We start from the raw sequence: 18,739 nt of genomic DNA on the forward strand, positions 1-18,739 counted from the left end.
GGCACTGGCAACGATCTTACTTGGCTTGCCGGGTCTTCTCACGCACTGCACATTTCCAAAGGTCTCGGTCAGTAGTCATCGCCTCGGTGAGGCCCAATGTACGAGGGTCTTGCCTCACCACCTCAGCCCAGGTCTTCCTGGGCCTACCTCTTCCACGGGTTCCCTCAACTGTTAGGGTGTGGCACTTTTTCACGCAGCTATCCTCATCCATTCTCACCACATGTCCATACCAGCGCCATCGTCTCTCTTGCACACCACAACTGATGCTTCTAATGTTCAGCTTTTCTCTCAGGATACTTACACTCTGACGGGTATTCACATTGACATTACACATCCAACGGAGCATACTGGCTTCATTCCTTGCGAGCTTACGTATGTCCTCAGCAGTTACAGCCCATGTTTCACTGCCATGTAGCATGGCTGTTCGTACGCATGCATCATACAGTCTGCCTTTTACTCTGAGTGAGAGTCCCTTTGTCGCCAGCAGGGGTAAGAGCTCTCTAAACTTTGCCCAGGCTATTCTTATTCTAGCAGCTACACTTTCAGCGCACCCACCCCCACTACTAACTTGGTCGCCCAGATAGCGGAAGCTATCAAATACCTCTAGTTTTTCACCCTGGAATGAGATAGAAGTTGTTTCCTGTTTGTTTACAGTCTTTATTGCACCTGAACATCTGCCACAAACAAAAACTAACTTCCTAGTTAACCTGCCTTTGATGTTGCTGCACCTCTTATGTGTCCATAGCTTGCACCGGGTACATCTTATAGAGTTACTACCTACTCCTTTTCTACATACTGAGCAGGGCCATCTACCTGAAGGGGTTTGTGTTTTATCTACCTTCCTACTTATTAGGATTTTGGTTTTAGCTAGGTTGACTCTAAGGCCCTTCAATTCTAGACCTTGCTTCCACACTTGAAACTTCTCCTCTAGTTCTGATAGTGACTCCGCAATTAGGGCAAGGTCATCAGCATAGAGGAGCTCCCAGGGGCAACCTGTCTTGAACTCCTCTGTGATTGCCTGGAGGACTATGATAAATAAGAGGGGGCTGAGGACGGAACCTTGGTGGACCCCTACCTCTACCTGGAATTCATTGCTGTACTCATTTCCAACCCTCACCTTACTGGCAGCATCTCTGTACATGGCTCGCACAGCTCTCACTAACCATTCTTCTATCCCAAGTTTCCTCATTGACCACCAGATAAGGGATCGGGGGACCCTGTCAAAGGCTTTCTCCATGTCAACGAAAGCCGGGTACAGAGGTTTATCCTTAGCTAGGTATTTCTCCTGCAGCTGTCTCACACACACACACACACACACACACACACACATATATATATATATATATATATATATATATATATATATATACATATATATATATATACATATATATATATATACATATATATATATATACATATATATATATATACATATATATATATACATATATATGTATATATAAGAATATATAAAAATATATATAAAGGAGGTCACTAGTTGGACTGCTAATGTGCTAGAAGATCACATGTCAGGTGTTTACTAAAACCGAATAATTCTCAGAAATATTTGGTCTTAGTAGACACATGACATGTAATCTTCTGAGAATTATTCGGACTTAGTAGGAAGTTAGTTTTCATTTGTAGCAGATGTTCAGGAGCTATAAACACTGTGAATGTGCAGAAAACAACTTCTGCCACATTCCAGAAGTGGTTGATAGCTTCCGCTATTTTGGTGACGAAGTTAGTAGTGGGGGAGGGTGCGCTGAAAGTGTAGCTGCTAGAATAAGAATAGCCTGGGCAAAGTTCAGAGAGCTCTTACCTCTGTTGGCGACAAAGGGCCTCTCTCTCAAAGTAAAAGGCAGACTGTATGCCGCATGTGTATGAACAGTCATGCTTCATGAGAGTGAAACATGGGCCGTGACTGTTGAAGAGATGCGTAGGCTCGCAAGGAATGAAGCTAGTATGCTCTGATGGATGTGTAATGTCAGTGTGCATACTAGACAGAGTGTAAGTACCTTGAGAGAAAAGTTGAACCTAAGAAGCATCAGTTGTGGTGTGCAAGAAAGACGATCGCGCTGGTATGGTCATGTGGCGAGAATGGATGAGGATAGCTGTGTGAAAAAGTGCCACACCCTAGCAGTTGAGGGAACCTGTGGAAGAGGCAGGCCCAGGAAGACCTGGGATGAAGTGGTGAGGCACGACCTTCGAACATTGGGCCTCACCGAGGCGATTACTTCTGACCGAGACCTTTGGAAATATGCTGTGCGTGAGAAGACCCAGCAAGCCAAGTGAGATCTAAATCCAAGATCTCTGCCAGGGGTGTAACCAGCCCACTTATGCGTACCTTTCTGTCAGTGGACACTAAACTCCGCTTGTGAAGACCTGTTGAGGCAAGTGAAATCGAAATCAAACTAAATTCGACGACTGGCACCTATGCCAATGTCGTCTCCTTCATTGGACATATAACTCGGCTTGCGAAGACCTGTTGGGGCAAGCGAAAGCGAAATCGTGATGGCACCTGTGCCCAGAGTCGCCTTCCTGGCATTTGTGCCTGTGGCACGCGTAAAGACATTCGAGCGAGATCGTTGCCAGTGTCACTGGACTGGCTCCTGTGCAGGTGGCACGTAAAATACACCATTTTGAGCATGGCCATTTATTATCATTGATTCCATCCTTCCAACTAGTTTAGGTTTTAAGTATTATTATTTTTATATATATATAATTTTTAAAATTTTTTTATACCAAATGTCCTCTGAATGATATCTACTTCTGCATCCACCGCCACTTGTCTTTTATTTTCCCCTTCTATAGTTGATCAAGTAATTTCCTTCCCAGTAATGCTACTTGAGTTGCCTTGTACCACTAGTTACTTTGTCTTAATATACACGATCTTCTCCTTGTAAGCATGTATTTTGTTGTTATTATTTCTCAACAAAATATGTACCTTGTTCTTCCATTGATTTGTGTTAACATCCATATATTAATATATTACAAGGTAATGATGTTTCATTTATCATGTTTACATTCTTCGCTTCAAATCAGTATGTTATTAATCTTAATATTTTTAATATAATCTTAAACAATATCTATTTTTACCTCCATCACCACTTGTTCTTTATTTTCCCTTTCTATAGTTAGTTAAGTAAATTCTTCCTAGTAATGCCACATTGGTTGTTGTTCGTACCTTTGGTAACTTCAACTAAATATTTTGATCTTCTCCTTGTAAGCGTGTACATCATTATTATTATTATTATTATTTCTCAACTAAATATCCTGTACCTTGTTTTACCATTAACTTGCGTTAATATCCGTATAATAATATAATATATTACTTGGCTATGATGCTGTATTTATTTTTTATATTTACTGTCTTCGCTTTATATTAGTATGCTATTATTTTTTTCCTTAAGGAGAAAATATTTTTTTATATTTGATGAACTCTCTTGATTCTCTCCCTTCCTCCACTTTTGAATTAGCATTTAGCTTACGACTTTAGTTTACTTTACTGTGATCTATTTTGCTCTCCTCTCCCCCATTTTAATCATTTAATTTAAACCTTTAGTATAGCATTTACAGCCCCCTCCCTTTATAATTCTATGTAAACAAGCGTTCTTACTTCTAACGGTCAATTACTTGGCCATGTAATATTATAACTCGTAAGTTACCTCATCATTTCGCATTTGTCTTGCTTCTATATGTTGGTTCCCTGACGATGAATATATGCGGAATTCCAGCAGCTCTTACTTCTTTGGAGTAAAGTACACATATATTTTGAAACATATGTAGGAATTAAAGGAACTTTTATTTATATGCGTTTTGCTCCATTTATTGTTATTATGCATGTCTACTCAAAATGCATCACTTTAACTTGGTATCTCTACCTATAAAACGGGTGTGATATCCTGGTTTTTTTGTGTGATTTTGCTACCCAAGGTAACTATTAACATATTTATATTGTCAAGGTGTTTTTAAACTGAGATAATATTAATATATACATAAACTAATATATTTGTATATATATATATATATATATTTGTATATATACCTCCTGACTGGCCTTTGGGCCGGTGGCACGTAAAAGCACCCACTACACTCTCGGAGTGGTTGGCGTTAGGAAGGGCATCCAGCTGTAGAAACTCTGCCAAATCAGATTGGAGCCTGATGTAGCCATCTGGTTCACCAGTCCTCAGTCAAATCGTCCAACCCATGCAAGCATGGAAAGCAGACGTTAAACGATGATAATTATGATGATGATATATTTGTATATATATATATTTGTATATATATATTTGTATATATATATTTGTATATATATTGATATATATATCATCATCATCATCATCATTTAACGTCCGCTTTCCATGTTAGCATGGGTTGGACGATTTGACTGATGACTGGTGAAACAGATTGCTACACCAGGCTCCAATCCGATTTGGCAGAGTTTCTACAGCTGGATGCCCTTCCAAACGCCAACCACTCCGAGAGTGTAGTGGGTGCTTTTACGTGCCACCAGCACGAAGGCCACTCAGGGGCTACTGGCAATGGCCACGCTCGAAATCGTGTATTTTACGTGCCACCTGCACAGGGGCCAGTCCAGCGGTACTGGCAATGAACTCGCTCGAATGTCTTTTCACGTGCCACTGGCACAAGTACCAGGAAGGCGATGTTGGTAACGGTCACGCTCAAATGGGGCTATTTACATGCCACTGGCACGGAAGCCAGACAGCTGGTGCTCTGGCAACGATCACGCTCGGACGGTGCTCTTAGTGATTTACTGGTACAGGTGCCATCACGATTTCGCTTTCGCTTGCCACAACAGGTCTTTGCAAGCCGAGTTCAATGAAGAGACGTTGGCATGGGTGCCAGTCTACAAATTTAGTTCGATTTCGATTTCACTTGCCTCAACAAGTCTTCGCAAGCGGAGTTTAGTGCCCAAAGAAAGAATGTTACGCATAAGTGGGCTGGCTACATCCCTCACAGAAGCCTTGTATTTTGGTCTAACTTGGCTTGCCGGGTCTTCTCACGCACAGCATATTTCCAAAGGTCTCGTTCAGAAGTCATTGCCTCGGTGAGGCCTAATGTTCAATGGTCGTGCCACACCACCTCATCCCAGGTCTTCTTGGGCCTGCCTCTTCCACGGGTTCCCTCAATCGTTAGGGTGTGGCACTTTTTCACACAGCTATCCTCATCCATTCTCGCCACATGTCCATACCAGTGCAATCGTCTCTTTCGCACACCACAACTGACGCTTCTTAGGTTCAACTTTTCGCTCAAGATACTTACACACTGACATTACTCATCCATCGGAGAATACTGGCTTCACCTCTTGCGAGCTTATGCATGTCCTCAGCAGTCACTGCCCTTGTTTCACTGCCATGTAGCATGGCTGTTCGTACACATGCATCATATATATATATACAAATATATATATATATATATATATATATATATATATACACACACAAATATATATATATTTGTATATATATATATTTATATATATATATATGTATATATATATTTATATATATATATATATATTTGTGTATATATATATATATATATATATATATATATATTTGTATATACATATTTATATATAAATAATATATGAGTATATGCGTATATATATACATACCTTCATCTACATGTATATATATAGATACAGATCTGGGTACATGGCCAAAATGATAAACAAGGTACAAAAAACACACAGGCCACATAGAGAACATTTCCTTCATCAGCTGCCACCATTATAACACTGGCGTTTCAAAGAGTTAGGGTAGGAAGCATTGTTAAAATGGCTCTTCTCACGGACACAAATTAAATTTGTTCCATGGAGGATAGTGGCGGACGGAAAACCAGACAGGAGAACGAAACGCTGAAATAAACAAACAAAAAAGGCTATACAGCCAGACGTGGAAATGTATGTGTATATTGAACGCTGTGAAGCACAAACTGGAAGGACGAAAATGTACGTGCGAGCTTGGGGAGACCAAGAATGAAAAGAATTAGTAGCTGGACACATGTGACCAGTGAGGGGTAGGGAGAAAGAGTGGTAGAGGGAGAAAAGGGGAATAAGTAGAATATAAGTGAGCAATGAGAGATAGAGAGAGAGAGAGAGAGAGAGAGAGAGAGAGAGATATAGTAGTGACGGGGAGAGGCGAAGAACAGTAGAAGGAAGAATGAGAGGGGGAGATAGATACAAAGATAGATGAGTTCTTGAAACTTGGTTCCTTTCCCTAAAACTATATATTTTATATATATTTTAATCTATAAAGCTCAATTTAATTTTAATTTTTCATAAATTGATTTTAATTGAGTTTTTACCTGTAATTTTGGATTTTGTCCCTAATATTATTATTATTATTATTTATATATATATATATATATATATATATATATATATATTATAAGGTTTTTAACTTTTAAATTTTCATATTCAAAAGAGACAGAGACTTCAAATTCGATATATCGATTTATTCACCACTCTATATTAACATTTCTGTGCCAAACTTATCCAGTGACTGGTCCATTGGATTTAGACATTTGGTACTTCTTCAGGAGTGGTTACCATTCGAACAAAACACGAAAAAACACATACATAACTATTATTAAATCCTTAGAATCTCGTTAGATTTCATCTTTGTTATTATAGGGGAGATAACTCCTTAATTTTCTATTTTTATTGCTCTCCTGTGGATTTCCACTAGATTAATTAATTATTTTGTTTATTTCTCTTTACTATACTATATTACCCGTTCCTTTACCCGTATACATATGCATACATACACTTTACCCGTATACTTATCCATATATACATACACACACACATATATACATACATATATGTATACACATATACATACATATATATATATATATATATATATATATATATATATATATATATATATATATATATATGTATATATATATATATATATCCTCGCCAGAAATAGGGAAAGAGGGCGGCTTATAAATGCCAAAACCTACCCTGGCGAAGAATGTACCCCACAACATAGATTAGTAGTTAGCGACTTTGGGATCAAGGCAAAATGGGTGCCCAGAATTAGACAGGCTTGGAGAAGAAGGGTGTGGAAGCTTAAAGACCCTGCAAACGGACAGAGACTTAGAGACAAGTTACTTGAAGCATTTAACGAAATAGAAGGGGATATAGCATCATACAACGTGGAAGACAATTGGAGATTTCTGCGGGACAACCTGTTGAAAGTCACCGACCAGATTTGTGGGTGGTGTAAGGTCCCCTCCCAACCCAGAGTAACGTGGTGGTGGAACAAGGAGGTAGACAGGGCTATTAGACAAAAGAAACAAGCTTGGAAGGACTGGAAGAACGGTGGTAGCAGGGAATTGTACCAATGTGCCAGAAGGGAGGCTAGGCGACAGGTTTATTTAGCCAGAGGGGAAGCAGATAAGGAAAGATTTGCCAATGTTCTGCGCCGTGAGGACCAAAGACTCGAGGTATTTCGTGTTGCAAGACAGTGTAGGAGAGAGAATAGTGATGTTGTAGGAGAGAAATGTGTTCGCATGGATGATGGTACGCTTGCATTAAATGAGGATGCAAAGAAAGAGGTCTGGAGATGCCACTACGATAGATTGCTTAATAAAGAGAATGAATGGGAGAAAGAGAGCCTGCCTTATGTCGACCCAATAGAGGGACCAGCTATCCGAGTTGATAGTACCAGGGTAGATAAAGCAATTAAGAGTATGAAGACCGGGAAAGCCCCCGGCCCATCAGGAATCACTGCAGAGATGCTCAAAATATCTGGCAGTGTTGGCTATAGCCTAGTCACCCGTATTACGAACCAGGTGATACATGAAGGAGTCATACCCTATGACTGGTGTAGCAGCATCATAGTCAACTGCTACAAAGGTAAAGGGGACGCTTTAGATACAAATAATTACAGAGGCATCAAGCTGTTAGATCAGGTTATGAAAGTTACAGAGAGGGTCATAGCCCAACTAATTAGGGAGCGAATCAATTTAGATGAGATGCAGTTTGGGTTCGTGCCAGGTAAAAGCACTACTGATGCCTTATTTCTAGTGAGACAGTTGCAAGAGAAATACCTAGCTAAGGATAAACCTCTGTACCTGGCTTTCGTTGACATGGAGAAAGCCTTTGACAGGGTCCCCCGATCCCTTATCTGGTGGTCAATGAGGAAACTTGGGATAGAAGAATGGCTAGTGAGAGCTGTGCGAGCCATGTACAGAGATGCTGCCAGTAAGGTGAGGGTTGGAAATGAGTACAGCAATGAATTCCGGGTAGAGGTAGGGGTCCACCAAGGTTCCGTCCTCAGCCCCCTATTATTTACCATAGTCCTCCAGGCAATCACAGAGGAGTTCAAGACAGGTTGCCCCTGGGAGCTCCTCTATGCTGATGACCTTGCCCTAATTGCGGAGTCACTATCAGAACTAGAGGAGAAGTTTCAGGTGTGGAAGCAAGGTCTAGAATTGAAGGGCCTTAGAGTCAACCTAGCTAAAACCAAAATCCTAATAAGTAGGAAGGTAGATAAAACACAAACCCCTTCAGGTAGATGGCCCTGCTCAGTATGTAGAAAAGGAGTAGGTAGTAACTCTATAAGATGTACCCGGTGCAAGCTATGGACACATAAGAGGTGCAGCAAACATCAAAGGCAGGTTAACCAGCAAGTTAGTTTTTGTTTGTGACAGATGTTCAGGTGCAATAAAGACTGCAAACAAACAGGAAACAACTTCTATCTCATTCCAGGGTGAAAAACTAGAGGTAGTCGATAGCTTCCGCTATCTGGGCGACCAAGTTAGTAGTGGGGGTGGGTGCGCTGAAAGTGTAGCTGCTAGAATAAGAATAGCCTGGGCAAAGTTTAGAGAGCTCTTACCCCTGCTGGCGACAAAGGGACTCTCACTCAGAGTAAAAGGCAGACTGTATGACGCATGCGTACGAACAACCATGCTACATGGCAGTGAAACATGGGCTGTAACTGCTGAGGACATACGTAAGCTCGCAAGGAATGAAGCCAGTATGCTCCGTTGGATGTGTAATGTCAATGTGAATACCCGTCAGAGTGTAAGTATCTTGAGAGAAAAGCTGAACATTAGAAGCATCAGTTGTGGCGTGCAAGAGAGACGATTGCGCTGGTATGGACATGTGGTGAGAATGGATGAGGATAGCTGCGTGAAAAAGTGCCACACCCTAACAGTTGAGGGAACCCGTGGAAGAGGTAGGCCCAGGAAGACCTGGGCTGAGGTGGTGAGGCAAGACCTTCGTACATTGGGCCTCACCGAGGCGATGACTACGGACCGAGACCTTTGGAAATGGGCTGTGCGTGAGAAGACCCGGCAAGCCAAGTAAGATCGTTGCCAGTGCCCCTGGACTGGTTCTTGTGCGGGTGGCACATGAGATGCACCATTTTGAGCGTGGCCGTTGCCAGTACCGCCTGACTGGCTCCTGTAGGATTTTCGAGCGAGATCGTTGCCAGTGCCCCTGGACTGGCTTGTGCGGGTGGCACATAAAAGACACCATTTCGAGCGTGGCCGTTTTCGTGCGGGTGACACGTAAAAGCACCCACTACACTCTCTGAGTGGTTGGCGTTAGGAAGGGCATCCAGCTGTAGAAACTCTGCCAAATCAGACTGGAGCCTGGTGTTGCCATCCGGTTTCACCAGTCCTCAGTCAAATCGTCCAACCCATGCTAGCATGGAAAGCGGACGTTAAACGATGATGATGATGATGATGATATATATATATATATATATATATATATATATATATATATATATATATATATATATATATACACACATACACATACACACAAATACAACACACATACACATATATATACATGTACATATACATACATATACACATACACACACACACACATATATATATATATATATATACATACACACACACACTTACACACACATATATATGTACATATATATGCATATCTTTCATATATACACACACACACACTTATATGCACTCATCCATATATGCATAATTGCACATACACAAACATACATGAGACATCATGCTGTACTTCATCACATCTTAAGATCATTTATACCAACAAAATGTACTTCTTATGATATGCGTACATTTCAGAGCATTATTCTTTACTTTATTAATCAATTTATCCTTAGAGAAGAGTATGTGGTATAGTTCCACGGTACAGAGCGAACAATATTTTCTTCCTCTCTCATATGGCATTGATCTATTATAGACCATTGATCTATTATAGACCATTCTAATGAATACTGTTTATTACTTTCCTTAAGACCCCAGATGTATTTGCTAAGACTAGTGCTAGCCATTTTCTTCCTATCTCTAAAGCATGAGAAATGGTTAGAAATTCTACGACATACCTGTCCTGAAGTGCATCCCAAGTATGTCATGGTACCTGTTTGAGTCTTTACTTTGCATTGATATATTATATTTTTGACTTTCGCATTAGGTCCTTCAAATTTTATTCTCCGAGGGTTTACCTCTTTTACTGTGATTATGTTCTTACTCCTATTATTAATAAATGAACCTCCATTATTATTATTATTATTATTATTATTATTATTACCATTATCACCATTATTATCATTATTATTATTATTACCATCATTGTTATCATTCTCATTATTATTATTATTATTACTATTATTATTATTATTATTACTGCCATTTATTTTATTATTCAAATTCTCATTCCTACCTGTTTCTCTAGACTTAAGTATTTTAAGGTTATGTGCTGCTATTATCTGTGCTATGTTCCTAGTATTTGAAAATCCAAATCTGATTATATGTGTGTTTATAATCTTACCATAGTGTGAGCTCCTAGCTCCTTGGGAAGTGTCTACCTATCACTTCTCTAAACTTAGCTATCAGATTACTCCTGATATTTCTCCCAAATGGGATTATGAGCCAGATTTTATTATCCTTATTATTATCCTCATGGTTATTAATATTGTTTTTAAAGAATTTTAAGTTACCTATGTTGTTTTTATGAGGGTATATATATATTTTATTTGTATATATATATATATATATATATATATATATATATACATATATATGACGGGCTTCTTTCAGTTTCTGTCTACCAAATCCACTCACAAGGCATTGGTCGGCCCCGAGGCTATAGTAGAAGACACTTGCCCAAGGTGCCACGCAGTGGGACTGAACCCGGAACCATGTGGTTGGTATGCAAGCTACTTTATTTCATTAGCGATTTGCCATGAAGGCATTAAAAAGAGGGGATGAACAAGGACAGACAAACATAAGGGGGAGTAACTTAAACGTTTTTCTTTACAAAAATAATATGATTAAAAATTAGTGTAAAAATTAGACACAAGGATCATTGCGTTTCAGACAGCACTTCCGTGCCTTGACAACTTCTCACGAACAGGTAACGCCGCTCGGAAACATTGCCAAGCCAGGGATTTCTGGTAATTATCCAGATACCCCGGCCCGAATGTTCTCCTAAACAGGCTGACCAACTGACTTTCATTGTAGCCTAGGGTGTCCCCCAAGGCATCTTCTGGCATAGATCCCACTAACCCACTATAAAAGTCCGCAGTGGAACTCCTGCTGCCGGCATTGCCCGCTCAAGAGAGTAGCTGGAGCGCTGGGCGGTACTCCAAATGCCAGTCTCCCAGCTTAGGTCTCTGCTTAATCCATGTACCAATGTCCGTTAAGGACACTAACTGGGGGAGGAAGAAACGAACGTGTGGTGACCACACTTGTTTTCCATCCAGGTAAAGCCAGAGGTGCCTCAACCTTAACGCGAATTTTCGCATCTCAGCCAAGGCATCCCTAGCCCACCCTTTAGCGGTTTCTGGCAGCAGACAGAGCGCTTTACAAGTGGTTTTCCTCCTTTCCACAAAAAGCGGAAAAGGATTCTCTCCAACTTGTTCATCCACAAATCGGGGCAAGGCACCATGGTCAGGCGGTAGGTAATTACTGATGCTATAAACATCTGCACCACCTCCGCCCTTCCTAGCAAGGATAATGCCCGTCCAGACCAGGTCTGGGTTAGAGCAGTCACCTTGCTGGCCACCTCGCTCCAATTTTTCTCTATCTGGAGGTCTGGACCTATCCAGACTCCGAGCAACTTAACAGGACCTTGCGTCCAACGCCCCACAACGTTATTGGACGCCATCGGCTTGATCCTCCAGGTGCTGAGTTGCAAACTGACCGACTTGTCCTTGTTGACCTTTGCTCCTGCCACCGCCTCGTAACTTTTGATGGCCTTTTCCACCACTGGAATCTGGCCTTCATCCGCCACGATGATGGAGATGTCATCCGCGTACGCTGTAGCTCTCCTTCCACACCATAGATCAAGCAGAGCGCCCCCTAGTGCCTCCAACTTCTGCAGTAATGGCTCCAGAGCCAACACATACAGAAGCGGGGATAGGGGACACCCCTGACGAACTGAACGTTCGATCCTGAACGGTTCCGAAAAGAACCCGTTCACCTTGACGACAGACTCGATGTCTCTGTACAAAGCAGCAATCCAACTGCGGAAGGTCGGGCCTAGGCCAGCCTTCTAGAGGACCGCCGCCAACTACCGATGGTCGACCCTATCAAACGCCTTACACTGGTCTAAATGCACCAGTGCCCCTCCTGTTAAGCCATAAAGTTTCCTTACCCTCTCTAAGGAGTAGCGTATAAAGTGGAGTTTGTCATGGATCGACCTGCCCGGGATAGCACAAGTTTGTGCTTCCCCAACAAGTTCGCCCACGACCCGCGCCAACCTTTTCGCTAGCACCTTGGCCAAAATCTTTAACTCTGTGTCTAACAGAGTTATGGGCCTAAAGTTCCCTATCTCGTCTCCCTTGCTCGGGTTCTTTCTGATCAACGTCACTGCCCCCAGGCTCGCAGACTTGGGAATTCTCCCATTCTGCTGCCAGTTAGCGTAAACACAGGCCAGTTGGTGCCCGAACAAGTCTGGCATACTTTTATAAAATTCATAGGGCAGACCATCGAGACCCGGCGACTTGTCCCCAGGGCATTCGCCCAGCACCTTGATCACCTCCTCGGCTGTGATTGGCCCTTCACAACACTCAGCCTTCCTTGCCGAGTGATGTGGGCTGCCAGACAGGAAGTCCCTAAGGGCCTCACCATGATCCAGGGTCCCACTCCTCCCGAACAACTTGGCAAAGTGTTCGTGAAGCGCTTCGTACATCTCGTCCTGTTCTTTGACCATGCGTCCTTTTTCGATAACAAGAGACCTTACTGTGACGCCGTTGCCACGCTGGGTTTCTACCGTGCGGGCCCATCCGGCAACGTTAATTCCCTCACGGCCCAATGCTCTCTCTTTAGCCCGTACTCTACACCCCTCATGTTTGGTTTTGAGGTGACGGTCCAATGCCGTTCTCACTGCCAGAATGTGGGATGCAGAGCCCAACCTCAGCGCCTCTTCTGAGTTCTTCACTAGCTGCCCTTCTACGCCAGTCCTATCTAGTCTTAGCTGTTTGCTAAACCTTATGGACTTGAAACAAATGGCTCTTTTGAGGGCGAACCACCACCGGTTGTTAACCACGGTACCGGTTAACGCCCTCTGTACTAACTCCCTAATCCGACTACGGTATGCCTCACAAGTCAAAATAGTCTTGTTCAGCTTCCAGTAGCCGGGTCCTCTACTAGTTGTACTATCTACGTCCAACCTACACTTATCCATTCTATGGTCAGTGTAGCACACTTGGACAAGTTGTGGACAAGTAAAACTAGGCTTATCTATAATTCTTATTACTATCCTGTCTAGGTAAGACTTGAACCTTCCGTCGCCACTCATCCAGGTCCACTCTGGCATGTTCAGATGTTCAAGCCTGTAACGGTCTGCCAGTTGAAATCGCTTAAGCAGATCGACGAGGTGTGAGTTCACTTTTCTATCAATCGAGCCGACGCTATCGATACGAGCGTCAACAATAGCGTTGAAGTCCCCTAACACCACTAATGTCTTCGACGTCACGAGAAAGCCCTCTAGGCGCCGATAAAAGTCAGTTTGGAAACCTCTAGCGCATGGTGCGTAGAGTCCGATCAGCCTGAAGGCCTTACTGCTGTATGTCACATCAAGGACGACCAGCCTACCTTCAGGGTCCACATAGACTGTACTTGTCTGCAGAGCCAAGCCATTGCGGATCAGTACCACTACACCCCCTCGTCCCCCGGTCTGGCCAGGAGACATGATTTTGTCATAGCCATTCAGGAGAGGCGAGAAGGTCTGTAGACTGTCCAGCTTGGTCTCTGTAGCAACCGTCACATGTGTATCGTGCGATCTGAGGTTGTCGAGGAAACATGCCTGCTTCCACTTTGAACACAGACCACGCACATTTAAACATCCAATGTTAAGAGAGGCCATTTGAAAGAAGAAATGGTTCTACTTACGTTTTACTGGAGAGGTTGGCGCCGATCTCACCATGCACTCGTCGGCCCCTCCCCTTTCCTCCTTCTCTAAGTATTTTGGCAACTTGTCCAATTTTCGGATTGATTTCGGGTGCCAAGCCTTCAGCTGCCTGAATGTTTCTTCACCAATCCAGGCACATCTTTCCTTATGTCCCTCCAGTTGTTTATAAAGTCTTGTAGTGTGGTGTGGCAACACTACGCCCCTGATATAGGAGTCTCTCGTATCGAATTCGATCAACACAAGTTCGCTTTTCATGTCATCATCATAATAATTTTTTTCCCCTTTTTTCCTTCTTTTTTTTCTGGGTCAGCTAGGCGGGATTTTTTGGGTGTCTGTGGTGTCTTGTCTGTGTTGTTTTTATTTTTTGTAGGGGATGTGGACGGGGATAGTTCATGTGTTCTTTTTTTCCTATTGTTTTCCACAGTTCTAAACTCCCCCTCTGATGTCGCCATGCTGTTTTCTGGGGGTGTTATATTGGGTTCAGGTGGTGCCACAATTTTCACAGGGATGGGGTGGGTGGTAGTGTGGGGGCTTGTGCATGTGGGGACTGGGTAATTTTTCCAGTTTGTTGTGGGGTAGGCACCGAAACAGAGAGAGTGGGATTTTTTGTTAGTGTCGGGGTCGATGAATTTGTGAGGATGGGGTTTCTTTTTGGAGGTGGGGTTCTGAAGGGCCTGGTGTCTGTGCTGCTTCTCTTCTTTTCTTTACCTCCGGACAATCCACTTGAATGTGGCCTTTTTTGCCGCAGGCGTAACAGGCGAGCTTTCTGTCCTCGACCTGTACCTTAAGGGCCACATTCTCGCCCACGAGCACCCTTTCGGGAAGATCCTGAAGGTCTTCTTGTGTCCCCTGTATAAGAATGTTGATGCTTCTTCCCAGCCAATATTGTGGGGAAGAGCATGATACTTGTATCATGGGCCACCTCTTCCGCTGAGAAACGAACCTCTACTAATCCATATGCCCGTCTCCTAGCGATATAAACTATGTCTCTCCAAATCGGGGACAGGCATTTTTCGATGGTATCTTTTTCGAAATGTTTAAATATCACGGTCTGTTTCTCCGTATTAATAATCGAAGCTGAGGGTGATATTTTTACATCACGACCCTCCTGCTTCATTCTTTTAAACAGCTCATCATGTTTTCACTCTCAATGAGTGACTCCTTTTGCGAAATAATTTCAATAGACATAATAGTATTTTTCCCACACAAACGGGGAAACCTATGAAAAAATATTTTTCAAGCTGGGAAAATAATGTTCTCCTCTAAAAGAGGACTAAGATGTTTCAAATCCCACCCCCGTCAGGGGGAAGGGCACAGAATAATCTAAAAAGACTATTCACCGTTTTTTTTTGACAATAAAATTTTAAAATAAAACCAGGAAAAAATATGGTTCAACAGTTCAGTAATGGCAATCCTTCACGGAATAACAGCGATAATAACTATAACAAAGTCAACAATGGCAGCAAAAATTCTTACTGGCAGGCAGAAAAAAATACTTTACACTTAAGACCATCAGAAATGTTAAGATATCAGCCTCTACCCATGTTGTCATCCTTTGATTAAAAGGTTACAGCATAGATTAGATTACTTTGTTATGCTTCGGCCAAAGATGACTCAGGCCATGTCTAATCTAATAGCACCACCTGGAGGAGATACACAGTCAGCTCTAGGGAACCGTAGCCCATTCAAGCAGAGGGCTATTGTTTTCAGAGACATGTCTGGGTGTGAGTGGTTTATCTGGTATTTGTTGGAGGTAATCATCTAGGAATCTTTTGAATGCTGTGAAGTCACTTTTCTCCTTTATGTTTGTCTGGCACGATGTTGAAGAGAGCAGGGCCAATTGAGGTGAAATAGTTCTGTCATAGTGTTGTGATACGACACGGACATTTCTGTAGTGGACGGATGTCACGGGGGCCAAGCCTCGGATGAATTTTAAAGATGGGCAATGTTAATGGAATATTTTCCACATCATACAGATGATACAGAGCTCACAGCGGCGGTGGAGGGAGCAAAGCCTGAGCTTTTTGAGTCGATCTCAATAGTCAAGACTTTTAAGATAGATACACGAGTAAAATTACTAATAGAGAAACGAAAATAAACTTCGGAAACAGCAACATCACCAAAGGTTACGTGGAAATGATGAACGTATTTTCAAGGGAGATAATCAAAGAATGTAACATTGTAATACTTAATGTAAAGTAAATATAACAAATGAAAAATCCTTCAAGAATCCATAAACATTCCCGGATCACTACCAAAATTTCATCATCTGTTCCTTGTGTCATTACCAACTTTTCCTGCAAGTTTCATCAAATACCGTTCACAACTTTTTGAGTTATTTTGCACACAGACGGACAAACCAACTCCAATAAAAACATAACCTCCTTCCTTGGCAGAGGTAACAAGGATATCAGAGAATAGACTAAGTGCTGTGTTGCGTACCAAAAAGCGAAAATCCACCGACACATAAAATCACCAATTGGTTCCTTTTCACAACCCGATGCACAATTTCAGCATGTACACATTGACATCGTGGGACCCCTACCACCTTCACAGACTTGTACACATCTGCTCACCTGTGTGGATCATTTTTCGCAGTGGCCTGAAGCTTGGCCCTTATCTAATACTTCGGCAGAAACGGTTGCCAAAACGCTGATATCCCAATGGGTTTTGCATTTTGGCACACCCACAACTATCACCACCGACAGAGGACGTCAGTTTGATTCCTACCTCTTCACTGAGCTGACTTGTCTCCTTGGATGTAAACACACCCGCACTACAGCTTACCAACCTGCAGCAAATGGCATGGTCGAAAGCTTTCACCACCAACTCAAGGCAGCTATAAAAGCATATTCAGACTGTTCTAACTCGTTGGAACATCTCCCTCTCATCCTCCTTGGTATTCAATCTACGATTAAGAAGGAAGTTGGACATACTCCAGCTGAACTAGTCTATGGCACAGCACTCACCTTACCTGAGCAGATGATCGAACCTGTTTCACCACAAGACCTTCCTGACCCAGCCAAATATGTGCACCGATTACGGACAGCCATGTCAAATTTGTCCCCTGCAGCCCCCAGACAACAGAACGTCGCTTCACAGGTCCCAAAGGACATCAATACTTGGATTCATGTTTTCGTGAGAAACGATGGGACACCATCTCAACTTCAGCCACCATATTCCGGGCCCTACAAAGTGCTTAAAAAAGAACCAAAGTATTTCGTTCTTGATATTGGAGGTAAACGAAATACTGTATCAGTTGATCGTTTAAAAAAAGCCTACATCAAGGAGGTCTTGCCTTCAGTTCCTTCTGTTCCTCAAATGGACTCAACAACTCCAGTAAACACCTCAGATTCTGCACAACCCTGGCACACCAAATTGGGAAGAACAGTTCACTGACCTGCAAGTCGTTCAGGTAAGTTCAAACTCTTAAGCTACCATCTTCTCAAATGAAATGCCTACATCAAAATAAAACCCAAATGACTGCATCACCCGCATACAAACCAAAAGAAATCAATGAACATTTTGCATAAAAAAAAAAAATTTTTTTACATCTACGCAAAACATTGATTGAACATTTTACAAACATTTTTCATTTTTCTGTCAATTCCTTGCATGCACATACGTTTTGCTTTCTTTTAAAAATGTTTTGCCTTCTTTTAAATGTTTTGCTCCCTGTATGCTTACACACACTTGCAACACTCACATTCTCATGTGTGTTATCACTGGATCTTTTGCACCACTGAAAGACATCTTGCCTCTATTAGACCTCTAGTGGGTCAAGTAATCAATAGACGCACATCTCTTTCAACATGCCAACATGTTTCTGCCTGGGCACATATATGTATTGCCTACCATATTACACACACCAACAGTGAATCTTTTTTGCTTCATATTTTTATACTTTTATTTCCCATGTTTTTGACATATATTCATTTATCTGTTACACTGTAAATTTTTTCTGCATTACACACAAAATAACATTTCCAATATCGTTCGATCTCTGTGGCTTTCTCACTAGAAGGGAGGTAGTGTAAAAATTAACACTTCCTTCTCCAAGTTTAGATTCAAAACCGAATCTAAGGATTTTTGTTCGTCCAAACCACCACAATCAACAGGCACGTAAAAAGGTTTTGTCCTGTCAAAAAAATTATAAATCATCTCCTTTGACCTACGACCTCAGCCATGTCAGGTGAAGTTCAAATGGACAGGAGCTGACCTATTTAGGCACAATCTCTGCTGCAGTATGTCTGTCCTTCTAGCTGCCACAGCGGTTATAAAATACCGTGGTCAACAGAGAGACAGACAGAAAGGCCTAGGGCGCAAACAGAAAGG

The 18,739-nt window shown here is 42.1% G+C and overlaps 2 protein-coding genes across 3 annotated transcripts in view; one reads left to right on the top strand and one right to left on the bottom strand.

Annotated features, from left to right (window-relative positions):
- Positions 1-18,739, bottom strand: part of LOC106867337 (acetyl-coenzyme A transporter 1-like) — a 91,493-nt gene that overhangs the window by 68,143 nt on the left and 4,611 nt on the right. Inside the window, exon 2 of one of the 2 annotated variants that reach the window (XM_089364262.1) lies at positions 5,642-5,884. The exons of the other annotated variant lie outside the window; for it this stretch is intronic. Coding sequence (XP_089220388.1) covers positions 5,642-5,647 — 6 coding nt within the window. The 5' untranslated portion in view covers positions 5,648-5,884. The remainder of the gene's footprint in view (positions 1-5,641; positions 5,885-18,739) is intronic. 2 annotated transcript variants of the gene reach the window in all.
- Positions 15,791-17,803, top strand: LOC106870911 (retrovirus-related Pol polyprotein from transposon 412). Its single transcript, XM_014917144.1, has 2 exons — positions 15,791-15,886; positions 17,003-17,803. Exons 1-2 carry the CDS (start codon positions 15,791-15,793, stop codon positions 17,801-17,803), a joined length of 897 nt encoding a protein of 298 aa, XP_014772630.1.

The sequence above is a fragment of the Octopus bimaculoides genome, chromosome 16 (assembly GCF_046866305.1).
Source record: "Octopus bimaculoides isolate indiv1 chromosome 16, ASM4686630v1, whole genome shotgun sequence".
Taxonomy (NCBI): domain Eukaryota; kingdom Metazoa; phylum Mollusca; class Cephalopoda; order Octopoda; family Octopodidae; genus Octopus; species Octopus bimaculoides.